Source organism: Oncorhynchus mykiss, chromosome 27 (genome assembly GCF_013265735.2).
Source record: "Oncorhynchus mykiss isolate Arlee chromosome 27, USDA_OmykA_1.1, whole genome shotgun sequence".
Lineage (NCBI taxonomy): Eukaryota > Metazoa > Chordata > Actinopteri > Salmoniformes > Salmonidae > Oncorhynchus > Oncorhynchus mykiss.
In genome coordinates, this window is record NC_048591.1 from 5,474,013 (window position 1) to 5,496,518 (window position 22,506).

Sequence of the window (22,506 nt, forward strand, 5' to 3'; positions counted from 1 at the left end):
GCCACCACATCTGTGTCAGTTATCAGCTAATTTGGACTATCATTGATTTTGTTTCCTTAATGTTGTTGGGGCATATTAACCTGTTTTAATGATTCTCCTGAATCACTATGCTCAATAAAAGTTTTTTTTCTCGAGTGTACTTTTAACAGAGCTGAGATTTACTTCAAAGTGCATTCACCCTATTGCTTACACCTATCAAGTTGTTTCAAATCTACACAAGTGCGTAGGGAGGAGGGGATAGGGTGGTACTGGCCTAATAAGCACATGCCCTAGAGATATACGTTCTTGGGACAGTAGTGAGAGTGTTTGTCATCGGTGCTGGTGGCCTAGGTTTGAGACCCGCAAGGGGAGTCACCCTACTCTCACATTCTTAGCAACATACAGTATGTTAATGTCATAACTTGGCAACAGTTACAACACACCTATCTGTTCTAATTTAAATGTGTTTCTCCTTGAAAGAATGTAGAATTCTAGATAGCTGAGCATCTCAAAGAGAACTCTGTCGTCTTTTTAAAAATCCACAGCACATATAACATTTGGAACAAACGTGTCTCTGATAAGGAATCACATCAGTTCTAGTCGTTGCATTTCTATCTGAAACAATGCTAATTTGTTGACAAAACATGGACCAAGTCACAGTGTTGCTTCTGATAGAAACATAACCAGAACATGGTTGCCATATTCTCAGAATATCAGAAATGTGTATGTTTACAATAGCATGTCTGTACTTTCTCACATTTCACATTTAAGCAATGACGATGACAGTCATTTCATTTATTTAACCTTTATTTAACTAGGCAAGTCAGTTAAGAACAAATTCTTATTTACAATGACGGCCTACCCCGGCCAAACACGGACGACGCTGGCTCAATTGTGCGCCGCCCTATGGGACTCCCAATCACGGCCGGATGTGATGCAGACTGCAGTTATACCAAAACAATACACAGCACAAAGTTCCATCTCCAAATTTTAAAGGGATACTTCAGTATTTTGGCAATGAAGCCATTTAGCCATTTATCTAATTCCCCAGATGAACCCGTGGATAAAATGTTTATGCTTCTGCGTGAAGTTTGAAGGAAGTTGCTAACTAGCGTTAGCACAATTGCTAACTAGTGTTTAACGCAATGACTGGAAGTCCATGATAACTCCTAGCATACTAGTAGATACCATAGACTTCCAGTAATTGTGCTAAATAATATTTGATTGATTATAGTGATTCAGGAGTAACATTAAAACAGGATAATATGCCCCACCAACAACTAATACCGAAAGCCCTTAAATTGCTGAAATAAATCAATAAAATAAATGATGAGAATACTCAGATTAACTGATAACTGACATGCTGGCATAGCAGGAAGATCGGAATACCGTGAACCAAGAGGTTGTGAATTCAAATCCCAAGTGCGGACATGATGTATAATAATTACTGTATAAATTAACATGCACAATGTAATCGTGTGTTAAATACAGTGCATTCGGAAAGTATTCAGACCCCTTGTTTAGTTACATTACAGCCTTCTTTTAAAATGGATTGAATCGTTTTTTCCCCCTCATCAATCTACACACAAAACCCAATAATGACAAAGATTTAGAAATCTTTGCAAATGTATAAAAAATAAAACACAGAAACATCACATTTACATAAGTAATCAGACCCTTTACTCAGCACTTTGTTGAAGAACCTTTGGCAGTGACTACAGCCTTGAGTCTTCTTGGGTATGACGCTATAGAAGCTTGGCACACCTGTATTTGGGGAGTTTCTCCCATTCTTCTTTGCAGATCCTCTCATTCTCTGTTAGATTGGATAGGGTCCTGAGCACTCTGGAACAGGTTTTCATCAAAGATCTCTCTGTAGTTTGATCCGTTCATCTTTCCCTCGATCCTGACTTGTCTCCAAGTCCCTGCTGCTGAAAAACATCCCCACAGCATGATGCTGCCACCACCATGCTTCACCATAGAGATGGTGCCAAGTTTCCTCCAGACGTGATGTTTGGCGTTCAGGCCAAAGAGTTCAATATGGGTTTCAGCAGACCAGAGAATCTTGTTTCTCATGGTCAGAGAGTCTTTATGTGCTTTTTGGCAATCTCCAAGTGGGTTGTCATGTGCCTTTTACTGAGGAGTGGCTTCCGGAAGTTTTCATAATTACTGTGTAAGTCTATGGAAGGGGGTGAGAACCATGATCCTCCTAGGTTTTGTATTGAAGTCAATGTACCCAGAGGAGGACGGAAGCTAGCTGTCCTCCTTCTACACCATGGTGAGGGCTGTTGAGGATTCTGTAGACATTCATTGCAAAACAATGTGTTTTAATCAGTTATTTGGTGACGTGAATATATATAGCATAGTTTTATCTAAAAAGGATAACTTTTTAAATGTTTCACTATTTTTATTTTTGTGAAATTCACTGAATTTCCTCCTATGAGGAGCCACCACAGGTGAGTATCCATAACCTTGCCAACAGACAAAGAGTTAAACATGGATCGGGCTTTGATTGGCTCGGTAAAAAGATGTGATGTGTAATATATTTTTCTTTGGACACATGAATGTTCTTGCAATGTTCCCATGAAACGTGTCTAGAACATTAATATCTTAAGTCCTGAGAACATGGTAACCGCAAGTTATGTTTGACATTAACGGAATGGTCTCTTGAAAACATTCCTTGCACATCACAGGAACATTCCTATCAAAACGTTAGTTAATAACCTAAAGAGACTCTTAAGGGAACGCTGTCTAAAGTTGTGGGAACGTTTGCTGTTAGCTGGTACGATCCCGCTGTGTTTGTGTTTGCAATGCCATCAGTTGTTACTCAGCAATGTCACCTACATTTCCTACACCACTTTGTATGGTGATTCCTGAAAAGTGCCAGACTCAAACAAACACATATTTAGTGTATAAAAGGTCAATTAGGGTCAAAAAATAAATGCAATCTCACTCATTTAGCCCATCGTCTACTCTATGTAAGAGCATTATTCAATTTGATCTGGCTCCATGAGCTTAATGCTTAGACAGAGACAGTGCAGAAGGACCATTTTACCAAACACAAAGCCGCTGAGTGGCCTCAGATTCCAGCAAATCGCGTAATGAGCTCCGGGCTTTAGACGTTGCTTCCACACAACACAATTCATGTGACAGTGGACACGGGACAGTGAAGAACACAGAACAGAACAGGCCTCTTTCATTCATGGCACAAGCAGGCTGTTAGAACTACCTTAGGTGTGTTAGCACTCGATATCTCTATCAAGTGTATCTGTATCTCCATCCATGATCAAAAGTTTGGACGGTTGCATGGAATGTTTACAAATGTCATTTAGTTGTCGTTAAGATCAAAGTGCGTGTGCATGTGTGCCTTTCTGCTTCTCTCTGCATCTGTGTCTGTGTGTCGTCAGCTGAGGGGGTGAAAAGTTGAAACAAATGTGACTCCCTTGGTTCACACAGACTCACAGAGCACAGCTGTCATGCCTGACTCTCTCCGATCCGTTATCATCACAAGTCTATGGAAGGGGGTGAGAACCATGAGTAGAGCTATATTATCTAATAACCACATGAATACATGGAGAGGTGCTTGGCCACAAAATATGCCAATTACTGAAACAAATGACCTTAACTGCTCCTGAGGGGCAAAGAGGAAATAAAAGCTAGCCTGATTTGATTTAGCTCTCAGCGTTTGTCTCCCAACAGCAAGAACAGCAAGAATTGGCACAAAAAACATCTTAATAAATGAGAAATCTGGAGAAAACAACAATAATCTTTCACAACCAGGTAATGAGTCGAGTATTAAAGCAACTGTTTACATGCCGACTGGGCATTGTCCCGAAACATTTGTTTGGTTAATGTATCCAAAAGCATGCAAACATTAAATAATGTCCTTCTTATTGTATCATGCCAGACAGCAAAACAAACTGAGAGTCACAACTAATTGTGTAGGTGTGAAATAAAATCATAGACTGATACAGGTAGACAGTCTGATGAAGGTGCAGTCATAACAGGCTAGTGTGTAATTTTTAACTGGGTGGTTAGAGCCCTGAATGCTGATTGGCTGACAGACGTGGTATATCAGACCGCATACCACGGGTGTGATAAAACTGTTATTTTTACTGCTCTAATTATGTTGGGAAACAGTTTATAATAGCAATAAGGCAACTCTGGGTGTCACGACTTCTGCTGAAGTTGGTCCCTCTCCTTGTTCGGGCGGCGGTCGAAGTCGCCGACCTTCTAGCCATCGCTGATCCACTTTTCATTTTCCATTGGTTTTGTCTTGCCTTCCATTACACCTGGTTCCAATTCCATCAATTACATGTTGTGTATTTAACCCTCTGTTCCCATTCATGTTCTTGTCGGTAATTGTTTCTTGTAGTGCTAATGCACAGGTATGCTGGTATTTGTTTGATCCATTTATTGTATTGTACTGTTGACGGTGGTTTATGGATATTAAACGACACCGTTGTAAATCCGCTTCGCTCTCTTGCGCCTGACTTCTCTGCTGCCAGTACGCACCTCACTACACTGGGGTTTGTGATATATGGCCAGTATACCTTGGCTAAGGGCTGTATCCAGGCACTCCGCATTGCGGATAAGAACAGCTCTTAGCCACATAAGAACAGCTCTTAGCCGTGGTATATTGGCCATATACCACACCTCCTCGGGCCTTATTGCTTAATTATAAACAGGGAGGTCCTGGATGCCAGAGGGGGTGTGGTATATGGCCAATGACGCAAAGCGGAATACCCGGGTTCCTGCCGTGGTACACTACATGACCAAAAGTATGTGGACACCTGCTTGAAAATCTCGTTACAAAATTATGGGGATTAATATGGAGTTGGTCCCCCGTTTGCTTCCATTGCCTCCACTCTTCTGGGAAGGCTTTCCACTAGATGTTGGAACATTGCTGCGGGGACTTGTTTCCATTCGGCCACAAGAGCATTAGTGAGGTCGGGCACTGATGTTGTGTGATTAGGCCTGGCTCACAGTCTGCGTTCCAATTCATCCCAAAGGTGTTCGATGGGGTTGAGGTCAGGGCTCTGTGCAGGCCAGTCAAGTTCTTCCACACCGATCTCGACAAACCATTTCTGTATGGAACTCGCTTTGTGCACGGAGGCATTGTCATGCTGAAACAGGAAAGGGCCTTCCTCAAACTGTTGCGGAAGTAATTACTAGTTTTGAGAATCAAGGTTTACTAGAGGACAACACCAACAATGCAAAACCAACTTTGGACACTTACTGCCACAACTGTAGAGCTAAGTTTAACTGGTATGAAAGAAATTGAACAGAAATTCAGTTCTCAGATTTTTATTTCATACCTTGATCAAACACCTGTTTAATAATGACTTACTTCAGTATACCAATATTACGGATTTTGCAAGAGCAGAGCAACATTTTAAGTGACCGCTGATGTTTTTGGCCATTTGTCAAAGAAAAACCAAAAATATTTTTCCTCAGTGGACAAAGCATCAGTTTATGGCTGACCAGTAGTGGCATACAGAGTTTGACTTGGTTTGGTTAGTTGCTTTAACCCAGACCCAAGACTGTCTTAGCAAGCACACAAGCTATTCAGGAAAGTAAAATTACTCTACTGCGATAACACTTTGTCTGACCTCATAACAGAAACACCTAGCTACCACAGACACCAACAGGAACACTTCCTAAGAACTAGGTATCTTCTCAGGATCTCAGGTGAAGACTCATATTAAAGTGTTGATGACACGGCAGCAAGTCACTGAGGGGTTCTTTTTTTGTGTGGAGGGAAAGCGAATGATTGAGATCCAACTAGCCAAAGCCCCTCAGCGACAGGAGAAGAACAGCAAGAGGTGAAGACGTGGTTAGTCCCTTAATGTCCATGTTAGCTCCTCCATGGGAAGCCCTACGGTGCCTCAGTGGGGGCAGTCTCCATTGAGATAAACACAATGCGAAAGTGCTCTGGTTAAGCTGGGGAGGATTTGAATGGAGGCGACTTTGTTTACACTGTTCAAGAGCACTGCAGCAACAGGCAATCAGAGTGTTGATGATGAATTTAAACGTGCTGCGGACCACCCAGACAATTTCTCAGGGTAAACGTGTATTCTGTGTGAAAAGCTGCTAATAACCAATCAAAGGATGTGCACCCTGATAGATCCCCCCCTCTCTCTCTTACGAAGCAGGCTAGCTATTTGTTATTCCAACGTTCAGTGATTTGAAACAGTGAATCAAATGTCTCTGTGATCTCTTGTTCTGAGAGTTTGATGAAGGGGGCTTTACATGACTGTTGTTGTGACGGTGAGATCACACCATCAACAGGCATCAATAGACAGAACCAAGAAGGCCCAAGCCTGTAACATGTGTGGGCAGTGCAGCAATTCTTGCAGTAATATATTTAGCATTTTCCGCTAAATTGTTATATTAAACGACACCGTTGTAAATCCGCTTTCGCTCTCTTGCGCCTGACTTCTCTGCTGCCAGTACGCACCTCACTACACTGGGGTTTGTGATATATGGCCAGTATACCTTGGCTAAGGGCTGTATCCAGGCACTCCGCATTGCGGATAAGAACAGCTCTTAGCCACATAAGAACAGCTCTTAGCCGTGGTATATTGGCCATATACCACACCTCCTCGGGCCTTATTGCTTAATTATAAACAGGGAGGTCCTGGATGCCAGAGGGGGTGTGGTATATGGCCAATGACGCAAAGCGGAATACCCGGGTTCCTGCCGTGGTACACTACATGACCAAAAGTATGTGGACACCTGCTTGAAAATCTCGTTACAAAATTATGGGGATTAATATGGAGTTGGTCCCCCGTTTGCTTCCATTGCCTCCACTCTTCTGGGAAGGCTTTCCACTAGATGTTGGAACATTGCTGCGGGGACTTGTTTCCATTCGGCCACAAGAGCATTAGTGAGGTCGGGCACTGATGTTGTGTGATTAGGCCTGGCTCACAGTCTGCGTTCCAATTCATCCCAAAGGTGTTCGATGGGGTTGAGGTCAGGGCTCTGTGCAGGCCAGTCAAGTTCTTCCACACCGATCTCGACAAACCATTTCTGTATGGAACTCGCTTTGTGCACGGAGGCATTGTCATGCTGAAACAGGAAAGGGCCTTCCTCAAAATGTTGCGGAAGTAATTACTAGTTTTGAGAATCAAGGTTTACTAGAGGACAACACCAACAATGCAAAACCAACTTTGGACACTTACTGCCACAACTGTAGAGCTAAGTTTAACTGGTATGAAAGAAATTGAACAGAAATTCAGTTCTCAGATTTTTATTTCATACCTTGATCAAACACCTGTTTAATAATGACTAACTTCAGTATACCAATATTACGGATTTTGCAAGAGCAGAGCAACATTTTAAGTGACCGCTGATGTTTTTGGCCATTTGTCAAAGAAAAACCAAAAATATTTTTCCTCAGTGGACAAAGCATCAGTTTATGGCTGACCAGTAGTGGCATACAGAGTTTGACTTGGTTTGGTTAGTTGCTTTAACCCAGACCCAAGACTGTCTTAGCAAGCACACAAGCTATTCAGGAAAGTAAAATTACTCTACTGCGATAACACTTTTTCTGACCTCATAACAGAAACACCTAGCTACCACAGACACCAACAGGAACACTTCCTAAGAACTAGGTATCTTCTCAGGATCTCAGGTGAAGACTCATATTAAAGTGTTGATGACACGGCAGCAAGTCACTGAGGGGTTCTTTTTTTGTGTGGAGGGAAAGCGAATGATTGAGATCCAACTAGCCAAAGCCCCTCAGCGACAGGAGAAGAACAGCAAGAGGTGAAGACGTGGTTAGTCCCTTAATGTCCATGTTAGCTCCTCCATGGGAAGCCCTACGGTGCCTCAGTGGGGGCAGTCTCCATTGAGATAAACACAATGCGAAAGTGCTCTGGTTAAGCTGGGGAGGATTTGAATGGAGGCGACTTTGTTTACACTGTTCAAGAGCACTGCAGCAACAGGCAATCAGAGTGTTGATGATGAATTTAAACGTGCTGCGGACCACCCAGACAATTTCTCAGGGTAAACGTGTATTCTGTGTGAAAAGCTGCTAATAACCAATCAAAGGATGTGCACCCTGATAGATCCCCCCCCCCTCTCTCTTACGAAGCAGGCTAGCTATTTGTTATTCCAACGTTCAGTGATTTGAAACAGTGAATCAAATGTCTCTGTGATCTCTTGTTCTGAGAGTTTGATGAAGGGGGCTTTACATGACTGTTGTTGTGACGGTGAGATCACACCATCAACAGGCATCAATAGACAGAACCAAGAAGGCCCAAGCCTGTAACATGTGTGGGCAGTGCAGCAATTCTTGCAGTAATATATTTAGCATTTTCCGCTAAATTGTTAGGCTAGATCCGAGGAGGCCGTTGGGAGGAGCTATAGGAGAATGGGCTCATTGTAATGGCTGCTATTGAATGACTGGAACGGTATGAAACACATCACACATATGGAAAACACATGTTTGACTCCGTTCCATTTATTCCATTCCATCCATTACAATAAGCCCGTCCTCATATAGCTCCTCCCACCAGCCTCGATAAATGTAAGGTAGGTAATTGGCAGGCAATTACATCCAATGCGGTCAAGCATTATGTCAATGACACCAGTCTGACACTTATTCAGCTCCAATAACAGAACACTTGGTCTGTATCGAAGAAAACGACGAGAGATCAAATCAAAGCAAATTGTGTTGGTCACACACACATGGTTGGCAGATGTTATTGCGAGTGTAGTGAAATGAGGTAGAAGGAGGTGTGGGAGTGGGAGTGGGTGGCCAATAAAGGAGGATTCCAGAGGCTGGAGGACTTCAGAGGAATCAAGTAGCAGCAGTGCTTGAGACATGACACCAGGGGGATGCGGACAGACATGCTACTGGATAATGAAGACTTCAGTAACCTGAACCTTCGTCTGGGTTCTCTCAGACAGTTTTGGCGCCTGGTGTATGCAGCTGTGTGTGCATCTGTCTAGAGATCAGTTCAGTGGGAATCAAAAGAGCTAAGGTATAAGGGCAGCTCTTCTGATTTCTGTTGAACTGATGGCAAGATAGTGGTGGAATTTCTATCAACAGCTGAAGTGATTTCAAACACACTAAACATTCATGGATCAATGGACTGTCCGACAGCCCCACTGGAGAACACATATTAATGCAACATGTGGCAGGTGTCTTACATACGGGCTGCCTCATTGCACATCTGGAGACATTGAAAGACTGTAATGGCAATTTCACATCAAGCCAATCTGTAAATGCATTACTGAACGCAGCGTTGAACCAATCGAAATCAAAACCAGATCGGAACCAGATCCTTTACACCTGGAAATAATACAAAAAAGACACAAGAATTGTCTTTCTTTATCATAAAAAAAAAACATTTGTATGGCTGTTTGAAACATTTGCTGACGACAAAGATTTCATTCAACGAGCCTGATTGCTTAATTGATCGAGCAGTGGTTGTGTGCTACCAATTAGCTTAAGCGAGATAGCCAGTGCTAACAAAGTGTCAACAATGCCCTGACGTCAACAGTGGAGAGAGCCTGGGAGGGAGCCTCCACACAAACAAACAATCAAATCAATGGACTGCTCCTTTCATTTCTCCAGTCTGATCCAGCACACCATGTATTGATTGTGGTAATGCCTGTCTGGGGGCAGATTCATACTCTCCGATCTGGACTTTACACAGGACATTTCCTTTCCTGGCTTCTGTCCATTGTTTGTCTCTACTCGTGCCATCTCTAGTATTGAAAGTCATTCCCTACAGCCTAAAAATCATTAGGCCATTTCATCCTGACAACACAGCAAACATAATGCCCCGGTAGCCACTGCTATACTCTCTAACTTGTTTCACACTTCAGATGGTGTCCTCTACAACTTAATGGAGAGAGTAAGAGCGAGCAACAATAAAAGTTAATGGTTTGGAAGATTGATTCTTTTTCAAAATCTATATATATAATCACTAAGCTCGGCTTGTGAAACTTTCCTGAATCCTTTACACCAGTGTGGCTGCAGACTACTGCGAGAGGGTACTTCATTCAGGAAGCCTGGCTTCGTTCAATAGCTTTGACAGGCTGCTCAAGATAAAGAAAGTGTGCTCCTTTCTAGCTAGCCAGATACAGCAGTAATCCAGTTGAAGGAGAGATCCTTTGGGGTCCAATTAAACTAATATTACGCTAGCAGGTCCCTAACGGACTCTGGTTGTTGTTCTAACCTAATTCAATCATAGGGTTGATTTGGAAAAGCCCCCAAGTTTTCTTGACGACCCAAAACATCCCTCAAAACCAGACCCCTGACAACGGCCTCTAGCCTTTTAGCGCTGAGGACAGCATGTTTTTACAACATTGTGACTATCTGATCAATCAGGCAGTTTCCCCAGTTAGCTTTGATGTGTCTTCAGACTTCAGAGCACCATACCAGTAACCAAGCAACATCGTCACAACTCAGCCTCACTGTCCTCTTTTTGAGTCAGATTCCAAGTAGGGTCCAAGATGACGCTAAATGCTGAAAAAGAAATCATTCATGTTTCTGTTCCTGACCTCCTTCCATCTTCCTGTACCATCCTGCTAATTCTTAGAAATGATTATGCTTTGCAAGATGAATGTGTGTATATTTTTTATATTTCTATAAAAAACAATGTATAGCATTGCTTGGGATATGATACTAACTTTCTCTCCGGGCATACATCGGAAAGGCCTATCCTTTGAGTTTATAACTTGTCCTGTTGATTTCGCACAGAGATCTGGACATTTTCACACAGGTCTAAAACCGATGAATGACCATTGTGTGAAGAATGAATTGACATTACACAAGCATTTCTGATGGATGTTTCACAGTAACAACCGAACAATATCAAAAAGCGGAGGTGGCCTGTTTCTTGACTTTGTCACGAGGACTTTGTGTTGAATGTGAATATGTAAACAGCGTTTGGAGAGCTGAGCTAAAGTTTATTTCTGGACTATGATGATAAGGGGCAATGTGGCCTAATCTGGGTACAGCACAGGACATTACGGCATTAAAAAAAAACAACCACAGCTACATTTCTGAGCAGGGTGGCTAACCAGCTGCTATTTATCAAACATATAAACCTACCGCACTGTTCTCAAAAGCATTGGTTATGGCTTGCTTTCAAATGTAAAATGATAAAGCATTTTTATAGGGTTAGACTTGCATGACATAAACATAATATGACACATTGCCCGCACCTGCCTGCCCATCCAGCATCACTACTCTGGACGGCTCTGACTTAGAATACGTGGATAACAAATACCTAGTTGCGCTCCAGCAGGTGTATCTCACTGATCATCCCTAAAGCCAACACCTCATTGGGCCGCCTTTCCTTCCAGTTCTCTGCTGCATGTGACTGGAACGAATTGCAAAAATCGCTGAAGTTGGAGACTTATCTCCCTCACCAACTGCAAACATCTGCTATCTGAGCAGATAACTGATAGCTGCAGCTGTACATAGTCTATCGGTAAATAGCCCACCCAATTTTACCTACCTCATCCCCATACTGTTTATATTTATTTACTTTTCTGCTCTTTTGCACACCAGTATCTCTACCTGTACATGACCATCTGATCATTTATCACTCCAGTGTTAATCTGCAAAATTGTAATTATTCGCCTACCTCCTCATGCCTTTTGCACACAATGTATATAGACTCTCTTTTTTTTCTACTGTGTTATTGACTTGTAAATGGTTTACTCCATGTGTAACTCTGTGTTGTCTGTTCACACTGCTATGCTTTATCTTGGCCAGGTCGCAGTTGCAAATGAGAACTTGTTCTCAACTAGCCTACCTGGTTAAATAAAGGTGAAATAAAAAAATAAAGACTGTAAACTCTCCTTCCAGACTCACATTAAGCATCTCCAATCAAAAATGTAATCTAGAATCGGCTTCCTATTTCACAACAAAGCTTCCTTCACTCATGCTGCCAAACATACCCTCGTAGAACTGACCATCCTACCGATCATTGACTTCGGCGATGTCATCTATAAAATAGCCTCCAACACTCTACTCAGCAAACTGGATGTAGTCTATCACAGTACCATCCGTTTTATCACCAAAGCCCCATATACTACCCACCACTGCGACCTGTACGCTCTCATTGGCTGGCCCTCGCTTCATACTCGTCGCCAAACCCACTGGCTACAGGTTATCTAGTTTCCGCTAGGTAAAGCCCCGCCCTATCTCAGCTCGCTGGTCACCATAGCAGCACCCACTCGTAGCACACGCTCCAGCAGGTATATCTCACTGGTCACCCCCAAAGTCAATTCCTCTTTTGGTCGCCTTTCCTTCCAGTTCTCTGCTGCCACTGACTGGAACGAACTGCAAAAATCACTGAAGCTGGAGATTCCCATCTCCCTCACTAGCTTTAAGAACCAGCTGTCAGAGCAGCTGTCAGAGCAATTACTTCGCCACCATCGCCTATTTATTGCCTTAACTCCCTTATTTGCACTCACTGTATATAGACTTTGTTTTGTTTTTTTCTACTGTGACTGTATGTTTTGTTCATTCCATGTGTAACTGTGTTGTTGTATGTGTCAAACTGCTATGCTTTATCTTGGCCAGGTCACAGTTGCAAATGAGAACTTGTTCTCAACTAGCTTACCTGGTTAAATAAAGGTGGAAAAAAAGATACAAATAAATAAATAAATATATTTTTTAAAGACATCAAGCAAAGTGTCTGTGGTGAGGCTTCATTCACAAGGATTCCAACCAGTGTGAAGAAAGATATTAACTATTCAAGATCATGTCCCAGGCTACTACTTTGAATTCCTGGAAACATTTGACTGTAGGAGGATTCTACCTAAAAACTTAACTGTTACATAAACAGGATGAGGATGGAGAATGTGTGCCACTGGCTGTAACTGGTTGCTCTTATCAGAAGGCTAAGATGAACAAGGCTTTACAGTGTAAGAACTCTGTCACCGTGAAAATTTAAGTGGGGCTTGGAAGTGAAACAGTGGCATTCCGCACTCTATCCCCTTTGCCAGAGGCCCGAATATAGGGACTTCCGTTTCAATCACAGCTCTCTGCTGATTTGCTGCCCAGATCTACACTTCATTTTATCTAAGCTCTAAGGTGGTGCACAATCACTTTTATTGTGTACATTGACTGGCAGCCCCTCTCAACACCCAGCCCATCACCAGCATTCCTCAACAAAAAAAAGGAAAGAAAAGATGTCCTTTTAACGGGAGATGTCTTTGTGATGAGCATGCCGTTTGCCCCTGCATTTGGCTGGTGTTACAGGAAGTACATTCTATCATTATCAAAAGGTCATTATTGGAATCCCTGATGATACCACCACTCCTTTGATGCCGTCACTATTGTGAAGGTTAATTTAGGTATTACTGTAAGCAGCTTCATTAATGCATTTAGATAAGTTATTAAAGTGATGCTCCTTTGAGGGTAAATATGAAAGTATTTGCTGGGGCCTTTGTGGTCAATAACAAGCTAGCATGCTGGCATCCTGGCAATAAGATATCTTTGAAATCTGTGTCCAATATGACACTTGGCCTCCATAGCAACCAGATGAGGGCAAACCCTTTTGATCACTCTGGCATAGTAATCAATTGAGGCTAATATGAAATCCAACACAGCAAGACCAGACTTTACCTGTTTTTTTTCAGAATGAAAAAAACATTTAATGCGGCTGACTATTTATGCGGCTGTCAAATGTGAATGTGAAGGATGCCCATCAAAGAATAGACGAGATAGACAACACATGGACATCAGACAAACCCATAGTAAGAAATCAAGAACATGACCGACAGTAAATAATGACGACGTAGCCTATAAAGTCATATGATGTAGCCTGCTCTATCAACCCATGCTATATGTACAGTATGTTCAACATGATAGCTATGGCATTCCCACCATAGTCCAAAACTAGCATCTAAGGGATAAGAGGGGCGGTGGGAAAACACCACAATTGGTCCCCCGAGGCCAAGAAGTAAGGCAGGGGTTTAGGAAGTAAGCTCACCAGAAGCAGGGAGGTCAAGGAAAGGATGAGATTAGGAACAATAGCCGAGCGTGAGCTAAAACAATGAAGAGAGGGAGTTAGCGAGACAAGTGTCCAAACAGGAGGGGAGAGAAGGCGACCAGAGATGTAGAGGCGTAAGAGGGAAGTCAGATACGCAAAGAACGGGTTATAAGGGAAAGACCGGAGACACCTGTCTAAATAAACAGAAACAGACAAATATGATGAAAAAATGCTTTGAAATTACTGAGCTGTAAAATAGGATATTATACGCACCACACTTCCTACAACATGCCCCCCCCCCCCCCCCCCCCCATCCTCCCACCCCACCCAGGCAGTACGCCCTAAAATACACTTATAAGTCATCATTCCACATCTTAAGGATCAGATCCTTTTTTTTCAATCTTCACCTTAAATGACATACCCAAATCTAACTGCCTGTATCTCAGGACCTGATGCAAGGATATGCATATTCTTGATACCATTTGAAAGGAAACACTTTGACGTTTGTGTAAATGTGAAATTAATGTAGGAGAATATAACACATTAGATCTGGTAAAAGATAATACAAAGAAAAAAAACACGTTTTTTGTATTTCTTTTGTTCCATCATCTTTGAAATGCAAGAGAAAGGCCACAATGTATTATTCCAGCGCAGTTTAGATTTTGGCCACTAGATGGCAGCAGTGTATGTGCAATGATTCAGACTGATCCAATGAACCATTGCATTTCTGTTCACAATGTTGTATCAAGACTGCCCAAATGTGCCTAATTGGTTTATTAATAAATGTACATTTTCAAGTTTATAACTGTGCACTCTCTTCAAACAATAGCACGGTATTCTTTCACTGTAATAGCTACTGTAAATTGGACAGTGCAGTTAGACTAACAACAATTTAAGCTTTCTGCCCATATCAGATATGTCTATGTCCTGGGAAATGTTCTTGTTATGTAAAACATCATGCTAATCACATTAGCGCACGTTGGCTCAACCGTCCCATGGCGGGGACACCAATCCCGTAGAGGTTTTAAAATGACTGGTGCTCCTTTTGTTTCACAGATTGAGTTAGTCCATTTACAAAAAACATACATTATAATCTCAGATGTCACTAAGGTATAGCCTAGCAGAGGGACCTGTATCCTTTTTCCTTCGTTTCCCCTCACCTTTTCCCCTAGAAATCGTTCTGTGTAGATTTGGTAAGAGCATGCATACTGCATCCATCACAGAGTGATCATATCTGACTCCGTGTAAAAATGTATGCACTCACTACTGTACTGTATGACTGGATAAGAACATCTGCTAAATGGCGGAAATGTAAATGTTGTCAGAACATGACTGACCAAGATTAACCCTGGTAGGAAGACATGACCTGACAGTAAGCAGCTAGGCAGCTGATTTTCCCTTCTCGACAACATATTCGACCAAATGACCAAAAAAAACATTTGTAACAACCAGTATCTGCGAAGCATATAACAAAAACATAGCTGTATTTGATGGGTTTACTGCACAAACATTCATAGACCTTAGAGTAGGCTCCCATAAAATCTGAAATAATTGAGCTATTTCATTATGGACAAAAATACAATCGCATCAGTGGAATGCTTTTCACAATTGCAGTTCTGTGAATAAATCGTTTTTGATCTAAAAGAAGCAAGCTATAGAACAGACTAGAAAAGTGGTCTCTTTGCGACAACTTTCATCTTTCTCATAGCCAGTTACAGATTGCATTCCTCAAGAGTCACACATACCTAAAATTACAGTATTTGGGTATTCTGTCAAAACAAAATAATGACCCAAAAACAGTAATAGTGAGGGCATGCATACAACATGAAAGAAGAGCTTTTTGTTCATATGCATAGGCTAAGTGATACAATCTAATGACCATCTTTCAAGACAGAATTTGCTGTATAGGGGTGACTAATTGAATCCACTTCTTCTATCCACTTACTACTACTATTTATATGATGACAAATAAATAACTACTTTATACACATTAGACGTGCACATGTGTTCTGATGTAAATCTCAAACACTTAAATTACTTGAATTATTGTAACTAGGTTACCTACAGTATCTTTTAACTTTAACTGATGTTAGAAAACTGATATGCTTTAAACATCCTAGGCAACTATATTCATAATTTGTGAAAATAAGCTACCATTTGCTTTTCAGCTTTCTTAAACAATTGACCAGAAAAACGACCGAATAAAGGTATCACATATTTGCAGTTTGCTGCGTCTACGCAGCCTTATTCGGAGCGGAGCAGAGAAGCGTTCCATCAAGAAGCCAGCCTTCAGTTGACAAGCAACCCCGCAAAGTTTCCAATGTACAGTACAGTAGTCACCAAACGATAGACCGCAGAAAACCGCGTCCTATGCAGTGTTTTCAAGAGGTTAGATCTGTATTAGGTCACATACCTTTCCAGGCCAGAGAAAGCAGGAAAAGTCCCACGAACATGCAAGCCTTCATTCGTAAAGCCATATTGTTGCTTCTGCCCAGTGTCGTCCTGAGAGTGAGTGTGACGGCTGGACGATGCTGGAAAACTGCGAGACAGACAGGGTGCGAGAGGGGCAAGAGATCTGGGTGCAGATATGGTCGAGAGGGACAGTGTAGTTGGTAGGAGGAACTTGTAGGGGAAAGGCGATAGTACAGACAGTAGTCAAATCTTTCTGAACAGGTAGCCTTAATGATAACATGGTTGGGTACAAGGGTTCCTTGATTGTTTAGAATGGAATATAATAGAATATAACATATAGTTGCGAGCAGAAATGAACGGGGTACACAAGATCATTTGGACAACAAAGCAAGCACTCATTACTCAATGTATTGAGTTTCAGTGATGGGGAAGCTACTCTAGAAATCTAGTTTACCAAGGTACCAATTACTTCACACTGGAAGAAGTTAAGCTAAACTGAAGCTACCCGTAAGAAAAATATAGTTTACTTAACTAAAATTACTTTGAAAAAGTAGTTCACTACATCCCAACTACTTCATAAATGATCATATCTAAATATAAAATGTCATAGACTTGAAATTGCAAGAACAAATCACTCTGAAGTAAGATGTCAACAGAATGTGTAATGTAGCATATTAAACACAAAAACTATGTTTCAAGTGAGAATTAGGAATTTTATTTTCTATTTCTAAAACAATACCTAGATTTGAATTTAGTTAAACTATGACCAAGCTACTGCAAAATGTAGTTAAATAACGAGTTGAACCACATGTAGTTCACTTCTCCCCAACACTATTGAATTTATATACCAATTCTCGGGTCAATTTGACTAATGTTAAGATATGTGAAATATTTTCAGCATTCGTTTATTTGTATATTGCCGTCATCTTTGTAATCTGGGACTTTATTTTGTTGAAATCTGTTTGTGTAAATGATTTAAATCTCACTAAGTACACTCAATTTTAGCATTCGAAAGTACTTCAATACACTCTCACAGCTGTAATACGCTGACTGCGCAAGCGGCAGGACTTCCGCTTTCTAATTTTCCCAAATAAAATATCCACTTTTCACTACATTCAGACCACATAATAGGGCAAAAATATGTGATTATACAGATATACTAATCACAATTTTTCGCATTGTTTGTCTGCATAATTTATGTCTGACATTCATTTGCAAAAGACAAAGTCCACTTGATCACTAGTTATTGCTCTAGTATCCTATGGTGCCACTGGTGCCAATTATATCTACAGTGGCAAGAAAAAGTATGTGAACCCTTTGGAAATACCTGGATTTTTGCCGAAATTGGTCATAAAATTAGATCTGATCGTCATCTAGGTCACAACAATAGACAAACACAGTCTATTTAAACTAATAGCACATAAACAATTATGCATTTTCATGTCTTTATTGAACACACTGTGTAAACATTCACAGTGCAGGGTGGGGAAGGTATGTGTACCCTTGGATACGTTTTATTATTTTACCTTTATTCAGCTAGGCAAGTCAATTAAGAACAAATTCTTATTTTCAATGATGGCCTAGGAACAATGGGTTAAGTGCCTTGTTCAGGGGCAGAACGACAGAATTTTTACCTTGTCAGCTCTAACCACTAGGCTCGACCCACTAGGCTACGCTGCCACCCCAGCGTAGCCTAGTTGACCCTCCTTTGGCAGCAATAACCTCAGCCAAAAAAAAAATGTGTAGTTGCGGATCAGACCTGCACAATGGTCAGGAGGAATTTTGGACCATTCCTCTTTACAAAACTGTTCAGCAGTATTCTTGGGATGTCTGGTGTGAACTGCTCTCTTGAGGTCATGCCACAGCATCTCAATCGGGTTGAGGTCAGGACTCTGACTGGGCCACTTCAGAAGTCATATTTTCTTCTGTTGAAGCCATTCTGTTGTTGATTTACGTCTGTGTTTTGGGTCGTTGTTCTGTTGCATCACCCAACTTCTGCTGAGCTTCAATTGGCGGACAGGTAGCCTAACATTCTCCTGCAAAATGTCTTGATAAACTTGGGAATTCATTTTTCCATGATAGCAAGCTGTCCAGACCCTGAGGCAGCAAAGCAACCACAAACCATGATGCTCCCTCACCATATTTTACAGTTAGGATGAGGTTTTGATGTTGGTGTGCTGGGCCTTTTTTTCCTCCACACATAGTGTAGTGTGTTCCTTCCAAACAACTCAATTTTATTTTTTATCTGTCCACAGAATATTTTGGCAGTAGCGCTGTGGGACATCCAGGTACTTTTTAGTGAACTTCAGACGTGCAGCATTGTTTTTTTGGGACAGCAGTGGCTTCTTCCGTGGTGTCCTCCCATGAACACCATTCTTGTTCAGTGTTTTACGTATTGTATACTCAACAATAGAGATGTTAGCATGTTCCAGAGATTTCTGTAAGTCTTTAGCTGACACTCTAGGATTCTTCTTAACCTCATTGAGCATTCTGCGCTGTGCTCTTGCAGTCATCTTTGCAGGACGGCCACTCCTAGGGAGAGTAGCAACAGTGCTGAACTTTATCCATTTATAGACCATTTGTCTTACTGTTGACTGATGAACATCAAGGCTTTTAGAGATACTTTTGTAATCCTTTCCAGCTTTGTGCGAGTCAACATTTCTTAGTCTTAGGTCTTCTGAGATCCCTTTTTGTTTGAGGCATGGTTCACATCAGCCAATGCTTCTTGTGAATAGCAAACTCACATTTTGTGAGTGTTTTTTATAGGGTTACAGCTCTAACCAAAATCTCATTGATTGGACTCCAGGTTAGCTGACTCCTGACTCCAATTATCTTTTGGAGAAGTCATTAGCCTAAGGGGTTCACATACTTTTTCCAACCTACACTGTGAATGTTTAAAGGATTTATTCAATATAGACAAGAAAAATACAATAATTTGTGTGTTATTAGTTTAAGCACACTATGTTTGTCTATTGTTGTGACTTAGATGAAGATCAGATCACATTTGATGACCAACTTATGCAGAAATACTTTCACAACTAGTCTGGTGCATCCATCTAAGGTTGCGGTGACTTTATATTCACACAGCTTCTCAGGACGTATACACTCTTAGAAAAGAGGGTTTCAAAGGGGTTCTTCGGCTGTCTCAATAGGAGAACCCTTTTTGGTTCCAGGTAGAAAGAACCCTTTTAGGTTCTAGATAGCACCTTTTTTTCCAAGGGTGTACAAATGGTTTGCATTTACAACTGTCATGGTCTCATGTCCATCAGTTCAATTCTTATAGCCCTGGTGTGATATTTTATTTGACCTTTATTTAGCTAGGCAAGTCAGTTAAGAACAAATTCTGATTTACATTGACAGCCTACCCCAGACAAACCCTAACCCAGATGATTCTGGGCCAGTTGTGCGCCGCCCTATGGGACTCCCAATCACGGCCAGTTGTGTTACAGTCTGGAATCAAACCAGCATCTGTAGTGACTCCTCTTGCACTGAGAAGCAGTGCCTTAGACCTCTGCGCCATTCGGGAGCTCCTAGTGGTACCATTTAGTGGTGTAGCGTGACTGAATTTGAATGCAGCAACTAACCATTCATAAATTCATTGAGTTTATATGCCAAATCTGGAGTCAATCTGATTTATGGTTCACGAGAAGAAGTTTTTAAAAGTATTTTCAACAGTAGCATGTGCGCTAAAGTGCATCTATAGGTACAGAGCAGCCATTTTTGAAAGCAGCAACAATTTTTCCTCAAAACCATTAAAGAATGATGTAATGAGTCAAAATACAAAATCTGTAGTGAATCTGAAGTATGGTTCATGATGAGAAGATGATAGCAGATAATTCTGAGCATAAACATTGCATATGCAAATAATGCATTGTTAATAGTTTCTTTGTTTCAATACCAAATTCAATGTGGGTCATCTTTGGGACGTCCATGATTGCGATGACACATTTCAAATTGATAGGCATCTGTGGTTTAAATGGACATGTAAAAGCCCATTTTTTTATTTGTCAAGAACTCAGCCATCTTTTGACCAATGCCTTAGCTTTATTCATCATAATATGTGCTGAAATGCATCTACTGGTGGCCATCTTTGAACGCGTCAGCTTTATTTTCTCAAACTCTTTATGGATTATTGTGATTAGTTCAAAGACCAAATTTGGAGTGAATCTGAATGTTATTATTATTTTTAAGTATTAGCATTACATAGTCAAGAAAGTGAATTGTTAATAGTTTCATAATTTTTTTAAAGATATGCTTAACTTAATATGGTTCATCATAGTAATGTATTTGATGACCCTAAAAAGTTTAAAGTTGATAGGCCATTGTGGAGTGGATTTACAATGGATTGATCAGATTTCCTTATTTATCAATAATTCAGCCATCTCTTAATCCAATTTTGTTATTTTGACGTATGGTTCATGAAAAATATATTTTTCAAAAGTTTTCAAAAATGTCCAAGATGGAGGAAAATCTATTCTGGTGGACCCTTGAAGCAGATTTGTTCAGCAGGAAGAAAGATACCTACAAAGTTTAAAGTCTCTAGGCTACTTATAACTGAGACTGCTTATAATAATAGTCCAATCAGTGCCATTCCTTTTTATCAAGTTACTCAATGCTTGAGTTATTTGACCAAGTCAAGGAAAAATTATACTAATACAAATTCAGACAATAACAATAGGTTTCACAGCTTCACTGTGAACCCCTAAATATCTTCATTTTCTTCATCTGAAATGTGAATTATTTGAGTAATTGCCAATTATGCAAATCACATCTTGCTATAAGGCATCTTGCTATGTAGGCTCATTGATGGTACATGGACATGGTATATGCTTTATGAAAAGCATTACATAAATCTTGGAAAGCTGTGAGAAGACAATCACCAATGGAGTCATTTATTTGATCTGCATTTTCAACCTTCCCTGCAGTCATGGCTGTCCTATCAGATCTCAGGACTTACATAACATTTAAATAAATAGTGGGAAAAACCATTTGACGTGTATGAGTGAAAAATACGCTACATTACCAAAAGTATGTGGACACCTGCTCGTCGAACATCTCATTCCAAAATCATGGGCGTTAATATGGAGTTGTTCCCCTTTGCTGCTATAACAACCTCCACTCTTCTGTGAAGGCTTTCCACTAGATGTTGGAACATTGCTGCGGGGACTTGCTTCCATTCAGCCACAAGAGCATTAGGGAGGTCTGGCACTGATGTTGGGCACAGACGGTGGCCTTGTCATGCTGAAACGGGAAAGGACCTTGCCACAAACCCCAAATCGTTGCCACAAAGTTGGAAGCACAGAATTGTCTAGTATGTCATTGTATGCTGTAGTGTTAAGATTTCCCTTTACTGGAACTAAGGGGCCTAGCTCAAACCATGAAAAACAGCCCCAGACCATTATTCCTACTCCACCAAACTTTACAGTTGGCACAATGCATTTGGGCAGGTAGCGTTTACCTGGCATCCGCCAAACCCAGATTTGTCCGTCAGACTGTCGGATGATGAAGTGTGATTCATCACTCCAGAGAACGCGTTTCCACTGCTCCAGAGCCCAATGGTGGTGAGCTTCACACCACTCCAACCTGCACTTGGCATTGCGCAAGGTGATCTTAGGCTTTTGTGCGACTGCTCGGCCATGGAAACCCATTTCATGAAGCTCCCGACAGTTATTGTGCTGACGTTGCTTCCAGAGGACAGACGATTTTTACCCGTTACACGCTTCAGCACTCGGCGGTCCTGTTCTGTGAGCGGCTGAGCCGTTTCTGCTCCTAACCATTTCCACTTCACAATAACAACACTTACACTTACACTTGCAGCTTTAGCAGGGCAGAATTTTGACGAACTGACTTGTTGGAAAGGTGGCATCCTATGACAGTGACACGTTGAAAGTCACTGAGCTCTTCAGTAAGGCCATTCTTCTGCCACAATTTCTTTTAGAGATTGCATAGTCGTGTGCTCGATTTTATACACCTGTCAGTAACGAGTGGAGCTGAAATAGCCAAATCCGCTAATTTGAATTGGTGTCCACATACTTTTGTATATATATAGTGTATGATCGGACTGAGGGTCCCTTAAAATGTAATTGTGTTGAAATGATACATGGGCCTGTTCTCTTGCCAGATTCGTAAAGCATACACGGCATTGAATTAC

The 22,506-nt window shown here is 41.2% G+C and overlaps 1 protein-coding gene across 4 annotated transcripts in view; it reads right to left on the bottom strand.

The window, feature by feature from the left end:
• Window positions 1–16,543, bottom strand: part of LOC110507384 (cell surface glycoprotein MUC18) — a 47,541-nt gene extending 30,998 nt beyond the window's left edge. For 3 of the 4 annotated variants that reach the window (XM_021587345.2, XM_021587344.2, XM_021587342.2), the window contains exon 1: window positions 16,357–16,543. In XM_021587345.2, the coding sequence (XP_021443020.2) occupies window positions 16,357–16,420 (64 nt within the window). In that variant the 5' untranslated portion in view covers window positions 16,421–16,543. The remainder of the gene's footprint in view (window positions 1–16,356) is intronic. The other variant, XM_021587343.2, reaches the window with a different exon arrangement.
• Between the last annotated feature and the right edge of the window lie 5,963 nt (window positions 16,544–22,506).